This window comes from Meles meles, chromosome 20, assembly GCF_922984935.1.
Source record: "Meles meles chromosome 20, mMelMel3.1 paternal haplotype, whole genome shotgun sequence".
NCBI classification, from domain to species: domain Eukaryota; kingdom Metazoa; phylum Chordata; class Mammalia; order Carnivora; family Mustelidae; genus Meles; species Meles meles.
The window spans coordinates 25,927,332-25,950,187 of record NC_060085.1 but is presented as its reverse complement, the minus strand read 5'-3'; the positions used below and the strand labels follow the sequence as shown (position 1 = coordinate 25,950,187).

Genomic DNA, 22,856 nt, shown 5'->3' with positions numbered 1-22,856 from the left:
GTAGGCAGAGAGGCAGGCAGAGAGAGAGGAGGAAGCAGGCTCCCCGCTGAGCAGAGAGCCCGATGCGGGGCTCGATCCCAGGACCCTGGGATCATGACCTGAGCTGAAGGCAGAGGCTTTAACCCACTGAGTCACCCAGGAGCCCCTAAATAAATAAAATATTTTAAAAAAAAGTCAATGCCAGATGCATATTCAAATTGTATATGTGTGAACAAATACAAGCACACTGTATGTGATCCTCCCCACGCTGCCCTAGAATTTCACTCGAAGGGTGGTTAACGGGATTGGTACTAAACCCACTATAGCATATTATAGTTCTCCGAACAGTCAAACTTTGATGTCCTGTCTGGGCTTTTGCAGCGCTCTTTAGACAGAATGGGTTTGGCCACCTCCAGAACGGCTCTGTGTAATTTGAGAAGATGACCGTGGACCTCAAAAAATAAATGTTTTAATCTAACTGTTCTTTGATCTCCCAACGCTCCAGACTGCACCACTTACTTGAATCCGGTGGGGAAGCACGTGATTGCTGACGCCCAGAACATCACCATCAGTCAGTACGCTTGCCACGACCAAGTGGCAGTCACCATTCTTTGGTCCCCGGGGGCTCTCGGTAAGTGGTCAGATGGAGTCCGCCATGTGGCCGGTGTGGGTGGTGACCAGTGCGGTCACCACCCAGTGTGACAGCCTCCAGGAGCTGGGCAGGTCTTGAACTAAGTGTAGCTTAGGTGTGCTTGGGCCCAGATACACCACCTGCTTTGTTGCCGATACTTGCTGGACATGCACTGGGCTTGATGCTGGGCCTCGTGGCTCATCTTTTATTCACTTGGCTGTTACTGAGAGAGATGTAGGTTTGCAAAATGATAGTGTGTGGTGATGAATCAAATTGATCCCTTGGCCTCTGAGTCTCAGCAGTAGTTGGGGGACAGGTGACCTGCCCAAGAATGTAATGGCCTCAGCATCCAGCATTGGCCATCTCTGTGCCCACATGGATATCCAGGCAATGGCATATGTTGTGAGTTTTCAGGAATATTCCAGTTTTCATAAAACCCCTTAATATAATTTTCTTAAAGATTTTTATTTATTTATTTGAGAAAGAGAGAGAGAGTACGTGCAGGGAGGGGGCAGAGGGAGACACAGACTCTCCGCAGAGCAGGGAGCCTGATGTGGGACTTGATTCCAGGACTCTGGGATCATGACCTGAGCAGAAGGGAGATGCTTAACTGAGTGAGCTACCCAGGAGCCCCCATAAAATCACTGTATTTGTTTAAACCATGTAGGCTGGAAAAAACCAAAATGAAGAAACAGAAAAAAGCAAACCCACATTGTCTGGCCAGATTCCGGTTAGGGCAGAGTCTGCTTATCCCCTTTAACAAGCTGATGATACACCAGAGAGGATGCGCTAACTGGGCGTAGGACATGGGCAGGGCTTATTTGTTCAGAAGGGCCTGGGTGCGAACCCAGATTCTACCTCTTACAAGAGGCCTCTAACCCTTGCTGAGCCCTGCTTCGCCATTTGTAATGTGCAGATGATTGCCTCTTGGTTTGTTGTAAGATTTCCAGATGCACACACATGCAGTATATTTCTAGAAAGAGCTTTTTTCTTTTTTTAAAAGTTTTTATTTAAGTAATCTCTACACCCAGTGTGCAGCTTGAACTCACAACCCTGAGATCAAGGCTTGCATGCTCCACTGACTGGGCCAGCTGGCTGCCCCTAGAAAGAGCTCTTGAAAAGAATAGTAGCTGTTGGGGCACCTGTACCACCTAGTCTGTGGAACATGTGACTCTTGATCTTGGGGTTGTAGGTTCAAGCCCCACATCGAGCGTAGAGATTACTTTAAAATAAAATCTTTAAGAAAAAACCAAAATAGGGCAGAAAAAGTGGCTACTACTATCATCATCAGAACCTGGTCCTTGGGGCGCCTGGGTGGCTCAGTCGTTAGGCATCTGCCTTTGGCTCAGGTCATGATTCCAGGGTCCTGGGATCAAGCCCCGCATTGGGCTCCCTGATAGGTGGGGAGCCTGCTTCTCCCTCTCCCACTTCCCCTGCTTGTGTTCCCTCTCTCGCTGTGTCTCTCTCTGTCAAATAAATAAGTAAAATCCGAAAAAAGAAAGAAAGAAAGAAAAAAGAACCTGCTTTTGACATTGCCACTGAATCTTAGAATTAAAAAAAAAAAAAATCTGGCTAAGGGAAAAGTACAATAAAAGCCTGGATTTCTTCATCTGAACAGGATAAATCTCAGAAAAATCTGACTGTAGGAGAGGTGAGTGCAGAGCGAGGGAGGATAGATCAGACCCTAGGGCCTGACTCACTTATCCATGTAAATACCGCAGGGTCTGAACGCAGAGGGTTTTCCAAAAATAACATTATCTTAACATTTAAAGATAAAAACATTCTCTGTGGATAAACGGGAAGTGGTCGCTCCATGTACGGCTGTACAGCGGAGGGGCTGGCCTGACAAATCACAGGCTCCTTTAGGATGAAAGGAAGGGACGTGAGTGTGCGGTGGGAAAACTAACAGGTGGAGTGGTGAGGGCAGAATGCGGCGCTTTTCATGCACAGTGATTTGTGGGTGGACAGGTTCTGCTTCTCTGAGGTTCTTTCAAGTCCTATCAAGGAAACTTGTTGGGAGACGGAGAAGCATTCGGGTAAGAGCACCAGCTTAGAGCCAGACACTGGCAGGGTTCGAGTCCCACATCTGCTGTTTAATTCCTGTGTGATCCTGGGCAAGTCCTTCAGGGTCTCGATAGCTGTGTCCTAATCTGTCAAATGGGGATAACACCTTCCTCCCACGGATGGTAGAAGGATTCATGGGTTTTAAACGATGGAGAGGAGCAAATAAGTTTCCTTGTCGGAAGCTACTGTATGAAGTTGCTACACATGGAACTATGAGGCATTCAGGGTGTTGTGATAAAGGTGTCCCTCTGATGTAAGATTTACAATTGCTGCTTCTACCCCCACCCCAGACTTGGCGTACTGGTTTTTCAAGCTGGTCTTTTAAAAATAAGGACTACAGGGGCGCCTGGGTGGCTCAGTGGGTTAAAGCCTCTGCCGTCTGCTCAGATCATGATCTCAGGGTCCTGGGATTGAGCCCCGCATCCGACTCTGCTCAGCAGGGAGCCTGCTTCCCCCCCTCGTTCTCTCTGCCTGCCTCTCTGCCTACTTGTGAGCTCTGTCTGTCCAATAAATAAATAAAATATTTAAAAAGAAGTAAAAAATAAAAATAAGGGGGCGCCTGGGTGGCTCAGTTGGTTGAGCGACTGCCTTCAGCTCAGGTCATGATCCTGGAGTCCCTGGATCAAGTCCCCGGGTCGAGAGTCCTACATCGGGCTCCCTGCTCGGCAGGGAGTCTGCTTCTCCTGCTGACCTCTCTACTCTCATGTTCTCTCTCTCTCAAATAAATAAATAAAATCTTATAAAAATAAAATAAAATTTATTAAAAAAATAAATAAAAATAAGGACTACAACCACCCAATCCTACCTCAGCTGATGAATTTTTATGAAACTGAAATGTACAGCCTTGAATACTATTAATTACCCAGCTTTTGTTAAATAGCAGCTCTGGGGACCTGGCATGAATTAAATCTTAGTATAAATAATAAGGATTTGTTCAACTTTTTTTTTTTATTATTTTTTTTAATCTCATAAGGGAAGTTTCTGTGAGATCTGCTAACTGGTCACGGGTCAAAGACATTGGCTCTTGTTAGCATGTCTGAATCTTGGGCTGTGGGTCGGCGGGTTTTTACCCCCACAGGAAACTTTGTACTTGAAATGCAACGTGGCAGTCCCTACCAGCACATTTTACACTGTGACCCCTGAAAATACGAAGCTCTCATTGTGCCTCCTTTGTCCTACTCACCGGAAAATATATGTTCTTCATCAAATAATTATAGGAGGGGAGAACCTGTTCAAAAAAGATTTCCCTGCCCTTTGCCATCAGTAATTGTCCCACCTGGTTAATTGCATCCTATGTCATTACTTTTGCCCTGTGAGGGGGAAGGGTTGAAATTGTCTCCTTGTGTAGTGTTCAGAAAGAATGCGAAATCGATACCGCGCCAACGGAGGCCGGCTTCGGGGATCTCCAGCTGCGGTTGGACCGCTGCAGTTTCCATGGGATGCAGAGTGCTGGTGCTGGCTCTTGTGATCAGCAGAGCTAATCCTCAGGTGGCAGGAGGCTGGGCCGGCGCCTTTCAGCAGCACGGTGGGCGTCTCAGGCCTCTGAGGGCTGTATGAAGAGCACACACTGGGCAGCCCTTGGGTGTCTGCCTTTCAGGCCTGATTAGAGCAAGAACTGCTTTGTAAATCACATAGGCATTCTAAACTATTTAATCTCAAGCCTAGGAACCCCTTGGGTGCAGACACACACTTTGTTGGGAATTTTGTGCATGACTCAGTGAACCATGCCAGCAAATACAGGACAAAAACTTAAAGCAGAAACATGGTTTGGGGGGAGTCGGGTCCCAGTCAGCGCTGGGAATTATCATCAGCCAAATACACCCCATCTGATGACTTAGAAATTATGTATTCCACGGTAGGCTTTTAGGATGAATTGTGACTTGAGCCTAAGCGTTTGAACCCTGATGTCACAGAGGCGGTGGGCATTTGTGAAATGGCTGGCTGCGGTAGAGCTAATTAATTTTCTCTGAAATCACCTGGTCTGTCCCAGAAGAATGCAGGGCACAGGGTTTTCCTCCCTTAAAACCCGGATATTCGGGCCGAAGTTAGAATTCCTTTAACTCTGTTGTGTAGGCGGAAAGGAAGGTAATCTGGGAGGCAGGAAAAGTGTGTTCAAAGGTAATTAGGTCCGCTTTTCATAAAAGAATTCTGCTTTGCTTAGGCATCGAATTCCTAAAAGGATTTCGAGTAATACTGGAGGAGCTGAAGTCGGAGGGAAGACGGTGCCAACAACTGATTCTAAAGGACCCAAAGCAGCTCAACAGTAGCTTCAAAAGAACCGTAAGTCACACGCACGGAATGTGCGCCTGAAGACACGCCATTGTTCCGGGGGTCACGCCATGGTCTGATTGAACGTCTGTGAAACTGGAGAAGGAGGGGCTGGGGGGGTCCACCCCTCCTGCCAAGGTGGGTGAGAAATAGCTGGGCAACACCTCAAGCCTGCTCCACGCCCAGAGAATCCCTCCAGCGCACACCTCTCGGGTTACATGTCCCGGAAGGTGGGTTTGTGCTCCCAAGAGGGTGTGACCTCTTCTCCACCAGCTCTGAGGTTCCGCATTAACCAGCGGTGGCTTCCCTGCCGGACAACAGGCAGCACTGCCCATCTTTTATTCCCATTACATGTGGTCCTGAAAACAGACCCCAGGTCTGGAAGAGTGTGTGGGTGACCATCAGGGAGGCCTGAAGGTCTGGTGTGTAGGTGGAGGGGTGGGTGATTTCTTCATGGTATCGTGTCTGTTTTTATTCCCTTTTAGGGAATGGAATCTCAACCTTTCCTGAATATGAAATTTGAAACGGATTACTTTGTGAAGATCATCCCTTTTCCTTCCATTAAAAATGAAAGCAATTACCACCCTTTCTTCTTTAGAACTCGTGGTAAGTATGGCCTGCCTGCTGGGTTCCCATCGTGAGACTGCTCCTGATCCCAATGACTTTTTGGGGCGATATATTGAAGAGCCCACCAAATACTAGTATGAAACCAGCATGGTGAGGACAAAAGCATCCAGAAAAAGTATCCAGAAAAGCAATTCTTAGACGTTCACCTGACCTGAGATGCCCATTGCCAGCTGGTTCAAGAGTAGACATGATGCTTGATTTTTTTTTTTTTTGAGTGTGTGGGGGGCACAGCTGCTGTAAGACAACCATAAATTAAAACCATTTGGGGGGGGGGGAGGACAAAAAAAGTAGCAGTCGATTTTGGGGATGAAGCATAGAGCATGAAATAATTCCATCTTTTTTTACCTGTCATCAGAAAAATGGCTTCTGTGATTGTCTGTTTTCAGGATTACATTAAGACAGTCAAATCAGGGGGTGCCTGGGTGGCTCAGTGGGTTAAAGCCTCTGCCTTTGGCTCAGGTCATGATCCCAGGGTCCTGGGATCGAGCCCCGCATCGGGCTCTCTGCTCGGCGGGGAGCCTGCTTCCCCCTCTCTCTGTGCCTGCCTCTCTGCCTACTTGTGATTTCTGTCTGTCAAATAAATAAAATCTTTAAAAAAAAAGACAGTCAAATCAGTAACCCTGAGATTGCCTCTTTCTAGAACGTTTGTTTAACATCTATGTATCAGGCCCAGTTGTAAATGCCTTTTTTTTTTTCAAGATTTTTATTTATTTATTTGACAGATAGAGATCACAAGTAGGCAGAGAGGCAGGCAGAGAGAGAGGAGGAAGCAGGCTCCCTGCTCAGCAGAGAGCCCGATGTGGGGCTCGATCCTAGTACTCTGGGATCATGACCTGAGCTGAAGGCAGAAGCTTTAACCCACTGAGCCACCCAGGCACCCCTCTAAATGCTTTCTAAATACTGACTCAGTTTACCCCCATACTGACCCTTCATAGAATTTAATCCTCCCATCTCCACTTACTAGATGTGGATTTACACACCCAGACATTAAAGAGCCTCTGGCTGGAGCTGGGATTTGAACCCAGAAGTCTGACTCTCGAGTCCACACTCTACAGCCAACCGTGCCGCCTTCCCTTTGCCATCTGTTCTGTATGCGGTGTGGTGTTTCTTTCCTCAGCCTGAATCCCCGCTTTCAGATTTGGTGCCCAGGCATCCCGAAACCTGCAGCTGTTCCCTCTTGCTTCCTGGTTGGGCTTTCTTGTCTGGCATTCCAGGCCCCCAACGGTCCGCTGGCAGTCCAGTGTGACAGCCCTTCCTCTATCCTTATTGCCGTCCTCCCACTCTAGGATGTTTTTGTTCTCAACTCCAGAACTCATATTCTGGTTGTTTTCTTTTTGCCTTCCTTTTCTTTCTTTCTTCCTTCCTTCCTTTCTTCCTTCTTTTTTTTTTTTAAAGATTTTTTTTTAATGATTTATTTGACAGCGAGAGATCACAAGTAGGCAGAGAGGCAGGCACAGAGAGAGAAGAGGAAACAGGCTCCCCACCGAGCAGAGAGCCCGATGCGGGGCTCGATCCTGGGACCCTGAGATCATGACCTGAGCCGAAGGCAGAGGCTTTAACCCACTGAGCCACCCAGGCGCCCCTCTTCCTTTTTTAACTGTAGTTTCTGTGCAGCAAAGTTATTTTATAACACTTGGTCTCATTTTCTTAATTAAAATATGATTCCATAGGGCAAAGACTATGTGCATTTTACATCTCAATGCCTGGCATATATAACCAATTAGAGGATTTGGATACATTCATGAAAAGCTTGCTTTGATCAGAATTAACGTAGTTTCAGATTAATTTTTCCATCGGAATCAACATGTCTATTTGGAGGTGAGGCAGAGGCAGAAAATGGAATTTTATCACCGTTTCGCTGCCCTGTGATCTGGAGGCTGCCTTGCTTTTCTTGGCATTGTGTGGGCATTTGCTGGAGGGTTCTCCCTGGGTGAGCAGCATGGCATCCTGGACCAGCTCTTGGGCCTCTCTTACTGTGTTAGCGTCACATTTAAGCCCTGCTTCCAAGCCCTATTGGTTTGGTGCTACTACCTGGTAGTTGTCTCGATGCCATTTTTAGACTCCATCATAGCATTTGCTAACGAAGGCCACAGCCATCCCAGAACAGTTACCAGCATCACTCCAGAATTCTCCTGTGCCTAAACCCCCGGACAGAGGAGCAGGGGCTGGCTTTATTTCTGTTCGCAGCTAAACCAGAGTCTGTGGCAGCAGTCTGAACACAGTCCTCCTGCCCTTGGCTGCTGACCTTGAAACTCTGTCATGCTTGACAAGCTTCACGAGTCTGGGTGACTTGACACTGTTTCCATTTATTTGGCATAAAATGAAGTGCATTCATATTTTTATGTTGTCTAATTTAAATTTTCATGAGCTATAACTACATTGTACTGAAAATCATTGCTGAACTGGCGTATCTTATACTTTTCCCGACGCTACCCAGCACCGTGTATTTGTATTTTTTTTTTAAAGATTTTATTTATTTATTTGACAGAGAGAGATTATAAGTAGGCAGAGAGGCAGGCAGAGAGAGTGAGAGGGAAGCAGGCTCCCTGCCGCGCAGAGAGCCCGATGCGGGACTCGATCCCAGGACCCTGAGATCATGACCTGAGCCAAAGGCAGCGGCTTAAACCACTGAGCCAACCAGGCGCCCGTATTTGTATTTTATTGAACATCCAACATTTTTATTTTATCTTATGTATTTTATTTCCTCATCCAAAAGGATGAGGAAAATGTCAAACTGTGTGGAAACTAAAACTTGGCATCTTTCTTCATAGCCTGCGACCTGTTGCTGCAGCCGGACAACCTGGCCTGTAAGCCGTGTAAGTAGAGCTGGTCCCGTCCGTCAGGTCCTGCCTGCACGGCGGTGTCGGGGGGGCCCCTGGGTGCTCACTCTGGTCCTTCCTCCTCCCAGTCTGGAAGCCTCGGAACCTGAACATCACTCAGCACGGTTTGGACATGCAGGTGTCCTTCGACCCCGCGCCACACACCTTTGGCTTCCGTTTCTTCTATCTTCACTATAAGCTCAAGCATGAAGGGCCTTTCAGGAGAAAGACCTGTAAACAGGTGAGCTGCTGCTGTGCGTATATTCAGGAACACTGTGTTGTTTATTTATTTATTTTAAAAAGATTTTAGTTTTGGGGGTGCCTGGCTGGCTCAGTTGTTAAGCCACTGCCTTCAGCTCAGGTCATGACCTTGGAGTCCCAGGTTCGAGTCCTTCATTGGGCTCCCCCCTCTCATGCTCTCTCTCTCTCTCATTGTTTTAATTTTTATTCTCTTTATTTTTTTTTTAAAGATTTTATTTATTTATTTGAGAGAGAGAGCACAGAGGGAGAGGAAGAAGCAGACTCCCTGCTGAGCAGAGAGACTGATGCAGAGCTCAATACCAGGACCCCAAGATCATGACCGGAGCCAAAAGCAGAAGCTTAACCTACTGAGCCACCCAGGTGCCCCTACTACATGTTTTAAAGTGACCCCTGTGCCCCTGGAATTTGGATGGTTCAACATGAACATGAGGCTTTATCTCCGCAATTGGTAGATATTACAGAATGTTATATCTCAGGGACAACCCTCACTCTCCAGTTATCTACACACCTGCTATCCCAGGGGGGATGAAGCCTGGGAAAGGTATTACCAAGGAACCAAAAGAATTAAGTATTTCTAGTTCATTCTGCTCTATTTTATTTTTAAAAGATTTTACATATTTATTTGAGAGAGACAGTGAGAGAGAACATGAGAGGGGAGAAGGACAGAGGGAGAAGCAGACTCCCCATGGAGCTGGGAGCCCAACTCAGGACTCAATCTTGGGACTCCGGGATTGTGACCTGAGCCGAAGGCAGTCGCCCAACCAATGGAGCCACCCAGGCGCCCCTATTCTGCTCTATTTTATTTTATTTATTTATTTTTTAAAAGATTTTATTTATTTACTTGACAGATAGAGATCACAAGTAGGCAGAGAGGCAGGCAGAGAGAGAGGAGGAAGCAGGCTCCCCGCCAAGCAGAGAGCCCGACGCGGGGCTCGATCCCAGGATCCTGGGATCATGACCCGAGCGAAAGGCAGAGGCTTTAACCCACTGAGCCACCCAGGCGCCCCTATTCTTCTCTATTTTAAACATTACTTGGGTGCTCACTGTGTGCCAGTCGCCATGTTTTATGCTGACTGAATCCTTACGACTCTATGCAGCAGAGGCCGCTGTCACCCCACTCTACAGATGGGTGACCCAAGGCTCCGTGAGGTCACCTGGCTTGCTCAAAGTCACAGCTAGTCAGTAGAAAATCACATCTTGGAGCCAAGGCACTAAGATTTCAGGGGCTTACTGATTGTACACATAGACCAAAGTTAAGTAGAAACTCAACAACCAAGTTCTTAAACTGAGGGCTGTCAGCACGAGGAGCAAATGTCTTGTGGAAGACCGCAGGACCGGCCTCTAGTAAGCACCAAGAGAGGTTTTTGGTCATGGTAGCAGAACCTAGCACCTTCCTAGATGTGCTTCTGTCCTGTTGAGTTTTGCTTTCCTGCGGGCTCTCACCTCTGTCCTTGACCTCCTGTCGAAATTACAGTGTATAAAATATGCACAAACAGGGGCAGGTAATTTCTTTTCCTCACCCTTTCAATAAGTAAAGGGTATTCTAACTAGTTCCTTGTCTGCAAATGAAATGGTCCTGCTGAGGGCCCCACTAAGTAAGTATAGACTATGACAGGGGTCCTGCGCTCTCCTGGGCCTTCCTATCAGAGTGAAGGTCAAATCTTCTGTGTTGCAGATAAACAGGGTTGCTTACTGATCTAACTGATGTATTCTGAACATGGTCAAGACAGGTGGCAAGTGTCCTTCAGCTCTGGGGGAAAAGAGAGGTCCAGATGACCCTCATCTAAGAAGTGAGTTTAAAGGGTTGGTGTTGTTTCTTTGTAGGAGCAAAATACAGAGACAACCAGCTGCCTCCTTCAAAATGTTTCTCCTGGGGATTATATAATTGAGGTATGTATAACTCAAGAAAGCCCTATTATTAATGCTACAGAGTGAATCTAGTTCATGAAGAATTCCATCTGTGTACAACACCAAATTTTCAAACCATTGAAGGAAATGAATAGTTGTATTTTTTACATAGTTCCCAACATGCTTTTTAGAAAGTTTATATGTAATCAGTCTTTGATTTTTCTCATTCAGCATTTAAAATAATTCATATAAATATTTTTATGAAACCATACAGTCCACATAACCATGATTTAGAATTTCTATACAGTATTCTTTTGTAGGGGAGGAAGAAATTCCTTCTTTCCTCCCTGGGTTCTTCCAGCTGGTTTAGGAATTAAATTGACGTGAGACAGATTAAGGGGAGAAAAAAACCAGAGTCTTACTGAGTGCGCACAGAGGCCCCGAAATGAAATTGAAACCCGAGGAAATGACAAAGGCAGGCACAGTTGTTATGCTTTTTGGACAAAGAGATAATAAATTTGTGAAGAATTGACAGGACAAAGAAAATACATGTTTGGGAGCTTTAATTAGGAAAGGGTTCTAAGTGGAATTTAGGCTGAGTTAATAAATTAGACCAAAAAAGTAACAAGGTTTGTTTCTACAGTTCTCTCAACTTTCAGGTCCCTATCTCAGAAAATTAAGGATTTCGTTTTTACTTTGCAGGGAAGTGAGGGTATTTGTCATATGGGAGATCTATGCCCCCTGCTTTCAGGGGGATGGGGGGATGGTCTGAGGGTTCCTGTACTACTTCTTTCTCCAGTAGTAATATTACAAAATATTTATTAGTAGGCCGTTGTGTTACCTACTGCGGCAACCTGCCCTGGGCCCCTACTACAAAAATACCTTTTTTAAAATTTAGATTTAAAAACTTTTCTTTTCTTTTTCTTTTTTTTTTTTTTTTTAAGATTTTACTTATTTGTATGTCAGTGAGAGAGAGAGAGAGAGACAGTCAGAGGGCAATGCAGGCTCCCCATTGAACAAGGAGCCTGACTTGGGACTTGGTCCCAGGACTCTGGGATCATGGCCTGAGCCAAAGGCTGAGGCTTTAACCCACTGAGCCACCCAGGTATCCCTAAAAAACTGTTAGTAAAACAGAAAGGGAAAGTCCTGCCCATTATATCTGCCTATACTTCTCTGGGTTTCTGCTGACATTTTCAGAATCAGTATACATGAAGTTCTAAAATACTACTGCAAAAAGCAAGCAAATGACAATATGTTTCCTCTTTTATCTTAGATTCCTTTTCCAGTATCAAACATACCACAAAAATAGGAATAAAAGAAAAATAGAAAAGGAAATGAAAAATTTGTTCACAGTCCTGCTATTTAGAGACGGTCAACATGTCTTAACATTTTGGGAGACACACATGTTGTATGACTCGGTAGCAGTTTGTGGTTTTGAACAGACACACCCGCTGAAAGCATTAATGGCCCAGTAAAATGAGCGGTAGGATGCCATTATAATGGAGGATTGTTAGAACGTGGGACTCACTAGCTGAGCTCACCAATGAATGAACAATGTTTGATTCATGGAAGGTGATGAGGCTGAGAGTTTTGAGTTGGTAAAGCAGAGATTTATCTGATTTAATGTCTAGGCTCTGCTCGTAAAAGATCCTAGGCATCAGCTCACCGTCCTCCTGCCCCCACACTGTCCATGGATGAAAAAATGAATGAAATCTGTTGAGATGTTATCACTTCAAAAAAATAATGATACAATATCCTCTGTTTTGCAGCTGGTGGATGACACTAATACAACAAGGAAAGTGATGCATTATGCCTTAAAGCCAGGTATGATTTTTTTTTTCTGCATGAAATGTTGGCTCTGGAATACAGTAGACCATGCTCTTTGATACTTTCTGTACTTCGTGGTTTAGAAAATCAAAACACAGCATTTGAGTTCCTCTCTCTCTCTCTCTTTTTTTTTTTTAAGATTTTATTTATTTATTTGACAGAGACAGAGAGATCACAAGTAAGCAGAGAAGCAGGCAGAGAGAGAGAGGGAAGCAGGCTCCCTGCAGGGAGCCCGACATGGCGCTCGATCCCTGGACCCCGAGATCATGACCCTAGCTGAAGTCAGAGGCTTAACCCACTGAGCCACCCAGGCACCCAAGTTCCTCTCTTTTAAAAGAAGTCCCCTCAGGGACACCTGGATGGCTTGGTTGGTTGAGTGACTGAGTCTTGACTTTGGCTCCAGTCACGATCTCAGGATTGTGAGATCGAGCCCTGTGTCATGGTCCATGCTGAGCCCAGGGATTCTACTTAAGATTCTCCCTCTCCTTCTCCCCCTACCCACCTCACTCTTCCAGAAATAAATCAATAAATAAAAATGTTCCATCAAAGCAACTTTCCTTCCATCCTAATGTCGATGTCTGGAAGACGGAGGCCAGTGTGGTTGGTGTGTATGTGTGGGTGTGTGTGTCTGTGTGTAGCTGGGACCAAATAGTCACTTGTCCTTGGAAGAAAAGTGGTGGGAGGTGAGGTTTCCTAGGGCAAAATTCTCACAAGTATTTACTGTCCCAGTGACTCTAAACATTGAATAATATTTTACATATTCTTTTTTTTTAAAGATTTTATTTTTATTTATTTGACAGAGAGAGAGATCACAAGTAGGCAGAGAAGCAGGTAGAGAGAGAGGAGGAAGCAGGCTCCCCGCGGAGCAGAGAGCCCGATGCGGGGCTCGATCCCAGGACCCTGAGATCATGACCTGAGCCGAAGGCAGCGGCTTAATCCACTGAGCCACCCAGGCGCCCCAATATTTTACATATTCTTTAAAAGGAATCCTTTTATAATCACCAGACCAGTACTAACTAGAGAAGGTGGTCAGGCCTCCCAGAACCTGTTACACTGCTTATGTTTAAAAAGAGGAAACGAGGGCACCTGAGTGGCTCAGTTGGTTAAGCAGCTGCCTTCAGCTCAGGTCATGATCCTGGAGTTCCAGGATCGAGTCCCACATTGGGCTCCCAGCTTCATAGGGAGTCTGCTTCTCCCTCTGACCTTCTCCCCTCTCATGCTCTCTCTCACTGTCTCTCTCTCTCTCTCTCTCTCAAATAAATAAAATCTTAAAAAAAAAAAAAAAGGAAAAGAGGGGTGCCTGGCTGGCTCAGTTGGTAGAGTGTGGGACACTTGACCTTGGCATTGTGAGTTCAAGCCCCACATTGGGTGTAGAGAGAGATTCCTTAAAAATAAACTCTTTAAAAACAAAACGGGGGGCGGGGGGATTCTCTTTGAGCTTGTGCTGCTTAAGTTTCAAGCCTTGTCTTTGACATTTCCCAGCACATTCCCCATGGGCTGGGCCCATCAGGGCTGTTGCCATCACTGTGCCGCTGGTTGTCATCTCAGCATTTGCAACCCTCTTCACCGTGATGTGCCGCAAGAAACAACAAGGTATCTCTTTGCGTGCTGTCCAGGTGGGCAGGACATCGGCTAACAAGGGGACCCTGGGAGTCCTTGGGCCCTTGGTACCACTGCACCCCACCATGCCCCCCAACCAAATGGGTACCTGGGAGGCCCTGTGGGTCCTGTAGTTCCTAGCATTAAGATACTTGACTTTTTTAACCGCAGGAGCTATGAACATGAAACCATAATTCTGTTCCCAAACGCAGGGTAGTAAATGCAAGAACATAAATGAAGCCTGAAAGTATGAGCGAGGGTAGAGGCAGGTGTCGGGAGCGAACTTTTTAGGGAGCTTGGAAATGTTTTCTATCGTGATCTGAGTGATGATTGCATGGGTGTATACTTAGATTAAAGCTTACTGAGACTACTCTTAAGATTTATGCACTTTACCTTTGTAGGTTATACCTCAATAAAAGGGTTTTCTTTTGGTCCCCCCCCCCCACCTTTTTTAAAGGTCAGCTCTGTTAGTGTTTAATTGAGCTGGTAGGTACACTTGGTGGCAAGACCTGCTTCTGGGTGCTCTCTGCTGACCAGAGTGGTCCCGACAGTTTTCTCAGCTTACCCAAGGTCATTTTCAGGTGAACAACCCATTTTGGCCACTTGTTGCTCCACTGGAGAGATCAGCTGTCCTGTTTCCAGTGGGGACCCCAGGGACTGGGGACTGGGAGTATCAACTGTTGTTTCTTGAAGATGGCATTAGGTCCTGAGTCTTAGGGCACAGGACAAAGCATTGCTTGTAGGCATCAACCCTATCTTCTTTTCCAATTTAGAAAATATATATTCACATTTAGATGAAGAGAGTTCTGAGTCGTCCTCGTACACCACAGTGCTCCCCAGGGAGAGGCTCCGGCCACGGCCCAAGGTCTTCCTCTGCTATTCCAGCAAAGATGGCCAGAATCACATGAACGTTGTCCGGTGTTTTGCCTACTTCCTCCAGGACTTCTGTGGCTGTGAGGTGAGGAATCAGAAGTCTCTTTTCTTCTCCCCGGGGAAGGATATGTGCTCCATGTGCTCTCCTCGCTCTCTCCCTCCCTCCAGGCTTCCTTGGGCAACACCTGCCCTCCCCCAGTGCCTAGCCCCCTTCCAAATTGGGGTCAGCCTGGGGTCAGCCTGACACCCCTCCTTCAGTCTGTCCTGCCCATCACCAGCACTAAATGTTCCCGAACCCTTAGTCCTAACCCTTCTCAGAAGCCTCTTGTGGCACCTACCTGGCAGGAAGTTTGATAAACATCAAGAAGACCGTGCAGTTGCCTGGAGGGGTATGGCACATGCCAGGGGGACACACAAAAGGAGTGGGGGGAGACGGTCACTCAAGACATCTTGGTGAGCCTTGACGGGTCAGAGGATGGAAGATCAAGCAGGGGGTTTAGACAATACTTTGGAGGAGTTTTGCTAAGAAAGGAAAACAATAATGTGTCAAGGACTCAAATGGTCTACTTCGGTTTCTTGCCTGTTCTTGAGTTAAACTATGAATATGTAGCTTTTCTATGTCATAGGGCTAATTTTAGAGTGAAGTTTGAAGCTCTCATGGAAGGCACACTCTATTTCTTACCAATGCAAGAACTGTACAATGGCTGTGTAATGAAAGTTACTGGTGCTTTGATACTGCCTGCTGGTGGGTTTCTCAGTCTCTCCGTGTGCCAAGGCTGCCCCCTAGTGTCCACAACGCCTATTTACAACACTGACGCGTGAAGCTGGGGAGATGGGCAGATCCCAACGGGTACTGAAAAACCAACTGGAACCTCTGGCTGATGGCACACGGTCTTCAGACGACCCATGTGCTTTGCTTTGTAATTAACTAGCCTCGGGGTGGGGGGCACGTCTTCCAATTGTGAGTGTAGTACTTACTGTAGAAATTTTGGAAGCTGGAAAAAATGATCCAAAAAATGACCTGTAATCTCACTCTGGAGGAAGAGGATCCACAGTTAATATTTGGTCTATTTCCTTCCCAGTTTTTTCTACATAGATGAACTCATGCATGTGGTTTTGCATGTGGGGGGGTATTAGAATGATTTTTCTGTCTTTTCATTTAATAATTCTTTACACTATTGGAAGTTCTATGTAAACTGCAATTTTATTTGATTATTGTTTAAAGTTTTTATTTAAAACCCGTCAGTTAATATACAGTGTAATATTAGTTTCAGGTGTACACTATAGTGATTCAGCCCTTCTATACAACACCCAGTGCCCTCCTTAATCCGCACCCCTATTTCACACCCCTCCATCCACCTCCCCTCTGGTAACCATCTGTTGGTTCTCTGGAGTTAAGAGTCTGTTTCTTGATTTGCCTCTCCCTTTTATCCCCCTAAGATGGTTTTTGTTTCTTAAATTCCACATATGAGTGAAGTTGTATGGTGTTTGTCTTTCTCTGACAGACTTATTTTGCCTAGCACAATACTCTCTAGCTCTATCCGTGTCATTGCAAATGGCAAGATTTCATTTTTTTTTTAGAGCTGAATAATATTCCATTGTAGCTGTATACACACCACATCTTTATCCCTTCATCAGTCAGTGGGCATCTGGGCTCTTCCCATAATTTGGCTATTGTTGATAATGCTGTTATAAACACCAGGGTGCATATATCTCTTCCGATGTGTATTTTTGTATTCTTTGGGTAAATAACCTAGTAGTGCAATTACTGGATTGTAGGGTAGTTCTGTTTTTAACTTTCTGAGGAAGCTCCATACTGCTTTCCAGAATGGCTTCACCATCCAATTTTAAATAGCCAATTTTAAATAATGATCCATAATATCATTTCACTATAATTGAGTTATTTCATATTGCTAAAGAGCTCACTCATTCAATTTTACCTCATTTCTGATGACTTTCCAGATCTGGAAGCCTGGAAATGGAATGGCTGGGTCGAAGATGGTAACATTTCAAAAATGCTTCGTATATACTCACAGTTAGCTTTTAGAATGAATGTATAATGCTAGTGAGAGTTAAGGCAATTAATTAATTCAGTCAATTCAGGATTATTTTCAGCAAGTGGGTGGATCTTGGGGACCGCCTTCCTTAGAGCCAAAGGGGAAGACAAAGTCATTTCAGAACCCCCTTCCCCATAAGAGACTGTGGCTCCCGTTCAGGCATAGTCACTGACAATTCGTTTCTGGACTATAGAAGGAAAGAGGCCATAAAACTGCCAAGAGACGTTTTCAGTAGAATGAGATGATAATGGTCTGAGAAGGTGAAGCCCTCTGAGGGGCACATGCATGCCCCATTTTCTTTGCTTTGTGGGTACCCCCACCCCCAGCTCCCTCCCAGAACTTCCTTGGGATTAAAGGCCTTATATGGATATGACCTCCCCCTCCAGACTGCTGTGACATCACCGGGGGAGGTGCCAGTCACTCACAAATGAGCCACCTGCAGTGGCTGTGTTACTGCAGTCCACCACCACCCCTCTGGTCGTTGATGGACTGGTAAACAGCATGGCTGACCCTGGGGCTGTGAGAGGGGCCAGGGAGGTCTTCTCTGTCCATCACATTCTGTGGATGTGAGTCAGCTGGCACTGCGGGCCACTCTGACATCCAGACCTGAGCTGCACTTCCTGCCTGCTTTGGGGTCCCTCACCGAGACCTATCCACCATCACCTTCCAGCTTTGTCTTCGGGACAGAGTGTCTGCTGCACTCATCACAGAGACCGGCCCCAGGCCTCCCATTCGAGGGGCTCAGTAGCACACTCAGAGTCCCCTTGAGGGCCTCACTTGGGATATGTGACTTTGGCAGGTTGCCAGAAGCTCCGTTCCCCCCGTTTTTTCCCTCGTAGGGGGAGAGTGATAACAGCCCCCACTTTAGGCTGAAACAAGCACATTGCAGAGGGCCTGGCATGTCACTGTCACCCATAGAACGCTAGCTGTTCCCAGATCCCGCATCCCTGAGCCAGCATGCAGCAGGGCTGATGATGCTTAAAGGACATACAAGGGGACCTTCTCCTAACGCTCTTGTTTTTGTTGCCCGACGGCCTAGGCTGTGTAGGTGAGTAAGGTCCCTGTTCTCGTTCCAGGTGGCTCTGGACCTGTGGGAGGACTTCAGCCTCTGCCGAGAAGGGCAGAGAGAATGGGTCATCCAGAAGATCCACGAGTCTCAGTTCATCATCGTGGTGTGTTCCAAAGGCATGAAGTACTTCGTGGACAAGAAGAACTACAAGCACAAAGGCAGCGGCCGTGGCTTGGGGAAAGGGGAGCTCTTCCTGGTGGCAGTGGCGGCCATCGCAGAGAAGCTCCGCCAGGCCAAGCAGAGCTCCTCTGCCCAGCTCAGTAAGTTCATCGCTGTATACTTCGATTATTCCTGCGAGGGCGATGTTCCTGGCGTCCTGGACCTCAGCACCAAGTACAAGCTCATGGACAACCTTCCCCAGCTCTGTTCCCACCTGCACTCCAGAGACCATGGCCTCCCGGAGCCCGGGCAGTACCTCGGACAGGTGAGCAGAAGGAACTACTTTCGCAGCAAGTCAGGCCGGTCCCTTTACGTCGCCATTTGCAACATGCACCAGTTTATCGACGAGGAGCCCGACTGGTTTGAGAAGCAGTTCGTCCCCCTCCGGCCTCCCCCACTCCACTCCCGAGAGCCAGTGCTGGAGAAGTTTGACTCAGGCTTGGTGTTAAATGATGTCATGGGCAAACCAGAGCCCGACGGCGATTTCTGCCTCAAGGCGGAGGCTGCAGTCCCCGGGGCACTGGCCAACTCGCCCTCGGAGGGCCTGCACTTGGCCCTGGACCAAGACGCAGAAGCTGGGCCCGGGCCGGGGGGCGGCTCGGTCCTGCGGCCCCTGTTGCACACCGGGAAAGCCTCCAGCCCCTCAGACATGCCTCGGGACTCGGGCATCTACGACTCGTCAGTGCCCTCCTCGGAGCTGTCCCTGCCCCTAATGGAAGGACTCTCGGCAGATCAGACAGAAACATCTTCGCTGACAGAGAGCGTGTCGTCCTCCTCCGGCCTGGGTAAGGCGCCGGGGATCTGAGGGTGCTTTGGGGTCGGGTTTCTGATGCAGTCCATAGCTTTTGTCCCTAATTCCCAAATCCATCCAAGTGTTTTTCTAAGTTGGGTGCTGACTCGTTGGCAATGAAGCTGATGGGCAGTAGCACGACCCCACGGATAGTGTCCATTTCTTCTCGGCAATGGGGATGTTCACTTGAGCGAGCAGCAGGGATACTAAGGCTAAGTTAGGGTGAGCTACCCGGCCCCTGCCAGGAGTGTCATGCCACATACAGTGTGTACATCGTATCACCTTCCTGACCTCCGGCTACCAGGACAGAGCTTGCCCCATGCGTACTAGATGAGGGTCTGTGGACTTTGTCTTTGTTGGGCTTCGTAGTGTTCGCCACCCCTCCCCAGCGCCAGTGCTTTCAAAGCCATGTCTTTTAACGATCCTGGGGTTGGTGGGCACGGTGTTCCGTCCACCACAGCTGACTCAGCAAAGGGCCGGGTGGGAGGGCCCGGCCTCCCCCAAGGAATGCCAGCAGGATGCCCTCTGGAGTTGCACCTCACAGTGCATGGAGTCGTACATGCAAGCCCTTGACTCTCAAGTAAGGGAACCTGCCAGTAGGATGGGACTGCTCAGTCTTGAGTTGGTTGGGGGGCCTGCCTCACTCGGAAAGCCCGTAGTCCAAACCCAGGTTCAGCCACAGCCTGGCCTGAGCCCCCGGCCCGGTAAAGTACAATGACGTGTGGCTCCCCCCTGTCTTCTTTCCTTAGGTGAGGAGGACCCTCCTACCTTCCCTTCCAAGCTCCTCGCCTCCGGGGCGTGCAAAGCAGACCCTGGTTGCTGCAGCTACACTGGTGAACTCCACGCGGTCGCCCCTTTGTAACGAAACGGAAGTAGAGTTTAAGCATTGCCACTTTAGCTGCCGCCTCTCTCTGGTCCCCCAGCTCTTCCCTCTGGTTGTGCTGTCCACTTGGAGCTGAGGTCTCCGACAAGGGTATTTGGAGTGAAATTTGGGCCAGTACTTGCTCTCCATGCCCCATCCCTCTACCTGGTATCTTGGCAAAGTCTCCAATTTTCTCAAACCGTATGGGTATCTCTGAAAGGCATATCCGTAAGGCCCGACAACAGCTTGTCCCATTAGGTCAGACCTTGGATTGGAGTCGGTTCTGAGAGGTAGGGAGGAAACAGGCGCGGAGATGCAGGAACATACCTGCACTGATCACTCAGATTTTGTTTCTCTCTGCAAACTTTGCCTGTTTGCCGTTGGCTACTTTGAACTGAAATGCTTTGTGGGAGAAGCACTCTTAGTACCATTCTAGCCACAGAAATCAAGTGCCAGTCTTTCTGGGATCCATGTTGTTACAGATGATAGTTTTAGTGTAGAATTTGCAGTGCTGTGGGTGTCCAAAAGAGCTCCGAGTCAAAGGTGAAAAAGGTAACTGAGTCTACTATCCCCTTTCATAAAATGAGTCTTTTTTTTTTTTTTAAAGATTTTATTTATTTATTTGACAGAGAGAGATCACAAGTAGGCAGAGAGGCAGGCAGAGAGAGTGAGAGGGAAGCAGGCTCCCTGCCGAGCAGAGAGCCCGATGTGGGACTCGATCCCAGGACCCTGAGATCATGACCTGAGTCGAAGGCAGTGGCTTAAACCACTGAGCCACCCAGGTGCCCCATAAAATGAGTCTTTATGTGTTAGTGGGTGCATGGCTGGCTGAGGTGGGGGCTGTGGGGTCAGGCTGAACATCCCAACAGTATTTCCTGACCTGGGTTGGTCATTGTGCAGAAAGCATCAAAACTCAGGGCACAGGACCACCTGTTGGTGTGAGGAGGCGTTATGGGCAGGCCAGATGTGCCTGCCAGGTTTCCCTGGGTTTTGTTCCCTGTGCAGTATCTCAGACGTTGCTGCCTGGAAGTTTATTTTTAAAAGACAAATACCCAACTGGGCTGGAGTTCATGCTTCAGTGGACTTCTGATCTAAAGCTGTGTCCGGAATATTAGGGATCAGGATTGACTGAAATATGGCTGTGCACACAGGTGGCAGCCACTTATCTTGCCGAGCCAGTTTCAACTAATGATAAGTCTCATTTTAAGGAGGTGTGAAGAAGGGAACGGTCATGAAGATGAGTGTGCTCTTCTAATAGCATCTGAAGAAGACAGGAGACCTGAAATCATTGAATTCTTGAATCTTAAATTATTCCCCACCTCCCCAACCCCCTCATCAACCCAGCCTGTGAACCATGTTTCACTGTGTGTTTCTGTTGTACTTACCAGACGAAAGATTCGTCTCTTGTGCTCTCTTCTACCAAAAGAGCTATTTAGAGCTTAGGGGGAAAGAATTTGCGTTAAAAAGGAAAAGTTAATGTTCTGTTTCTATAAATGATGTTTCAACAGAATTTCTGTTTCCAAAAGAGAAAACAGGTGTTCAAATCCTGTTTGTGTATTAGATTTGTGGGTAATGATGACTTGGTCTTCCCTGTGGAAACCCCTCTCCCCTAGAGGGGTTGTGAGCATCTTTCTCCACCATTTTCATGGGTGCTGTTGAATTTGGGCACTCTGCTTTTACTCAGCACTCACACAGGGGACCCTGGGTTTCACTCCTTTAGCAGATAAGATCAATATTGCGGGAAATACTGAGGAACAGCTCAAGAAAGGGTAGGAGGAGGAACAGGGCATGACTCTTCCATCCAAGCACATGTTTGGCAGAGAGGGAAGGGAAGGTTTGCAGCCTTGCTGGAAAGAAGAGGTTTGTGTGTATTTTTGATGCAAACGCCACACTCCATGTTCTGGAAAGGCAGCTGACAGCTTCTCTGGAGAAGAACGTGCTTGTCTGTTCTCCGGCATCAAGTTTCCTGCAGCTGCTCTGACGGGGAGACAAGTGAGCTGCAGAACTGTCTCCCCCATAAAACCAGGCATCTTGTTGGAGAAGAGATGTTCCATGTCACTGTGGAATTTGGGACATGTGCAGAGCTCATGCCTACATGTGACTGTCCTGCCATTCTGCCATTGGGATAAGTTCTGCAAGGGAACTTGCAAACATGAAAATTCACTTTGGAACATTATCAGAGAGACTGAGGCCAAGAAATGGTGCATGCTCCAAAAAATCCATGAGGAGCTACTTTTGGGATATTCAGCTTTGCACATAAAATGAGGCATCTCTGAGAAAGCGATCCCCAGAGCAAGCACAGAGGACTGGGGGTTGGGGGATCATCAACGGAGCTCCATGAGCATGGGCAGAGAGCTGGCTAAATGAACTTACTTCTTTTGAAGATGCAAGGGGAAAAACTGTGCTAGACCAAAAATCAGGTAAAGTTTTAGTTTGGATTTAGGGTTTGGATACCTGTTTTTAAGAACTAATGTTTCTTATGTTTCAACACAATTAAATTCTAACATACCAAGTAGCAAAACCATAGTATGAATGCCTAAGTCAGACTAAGTTGAGATGTCCCAACTTTGTGGTTTTGCCTTATTAGTTTCTATTCTTCTTCTTCTTTTTCTTCTTCTTTTTCCTCTTCTTCTTCTTCTTCTTCTTCTTCTGTACCCTTTCCATCTCTTGCTGGGAATGAGAACAGTTGCTTTGCAGATTAAGGCAAAACATCTGTTTTAAGCAGGGCTGCATTCTTTGACATTGTCCCGGATAATGGAAATGGTAAGACAGAATTCAGATAGAAGTTCTGCCGAACCACAGGCTTTTAGAAATTGGGGCTATAAGACTTAGAATATAGGGATGGTCTCCATGAGAAGCTGTGATCCAGAGACCAAGAGGCTTAGTGGCTAAGTTAGCTGGTATCCTCTGGGCAGGAGAGCAGGGGTAGGTGCAAGGAACCAGGTAAGCAAGTCTTGAAGGTAGTTGAAGGTAGGGAGCTAGTTGTCAATCTTAACTCACCAGTGCCCTGCAGAAAGGACTTCGCATTGGATATAGTCAGCTTTGCAGAGGGGGAGGGATCAGGGAGCTGGAAGCCCAGGTAAAGGTGAGCTTTTCCCCCAGAGGTTGGCTCCAAGCAACAAG

The 22,856-nt window shown here is 47.1% G+C and overlaps 1 protein-coding gene across 1 annotated transcript in view; it reads left to right on the top strand.

The window, feature by feature from the left end:
• Positions 1-20,314, top strand: part of IL17RD (interleukin 17 receptor D) — a 67,835-nt gene extending 47,521 nt beyond the window's left edge. The window contains exons 3-13 of the mRNA XM_045992255.1: positions 485-610; positions 4,836-4,954; positions 5,428-5,548; positions 8,341-8,385; positions 8,478-8,629; positions 10,474-10,539; positions 12,267-12,321; positions 13,807-13,917; positions 14,697-14,881; positions 17,930-18,866; positions 19,621-20,314. Coding sequence (XP_045848211.1) covers positions 485-610; positions 4,836-4,954; positions 5,428-5,548; positions 8,341-8,385; positions 8,478-8,629; positions 10,474-10,539; positions 12,267-12,321; positions 13,807-13,917; positions 14,697-14,881; positions 17,930-18,866; positions 19,621-19,733 — 2,030 coding nt within the window. The 3' untranslated portion in view covers positions 19,734-20,314. The remainder of the gene's footprint in view (positions 1-484; positions 611-4,835; positions 4,955-5,427; positions 5,549-8,340; positions 8,386-8,477; positions 8,630-10,473; positions 10,540-12,266; positions 12,322-13,806; positions 13,918-14,696; positions 14,882-17,929; positions 18,867-19,620) is intronic.
• Positions 20,315-22,856: the final 2,542 nt, after the last annotated feature.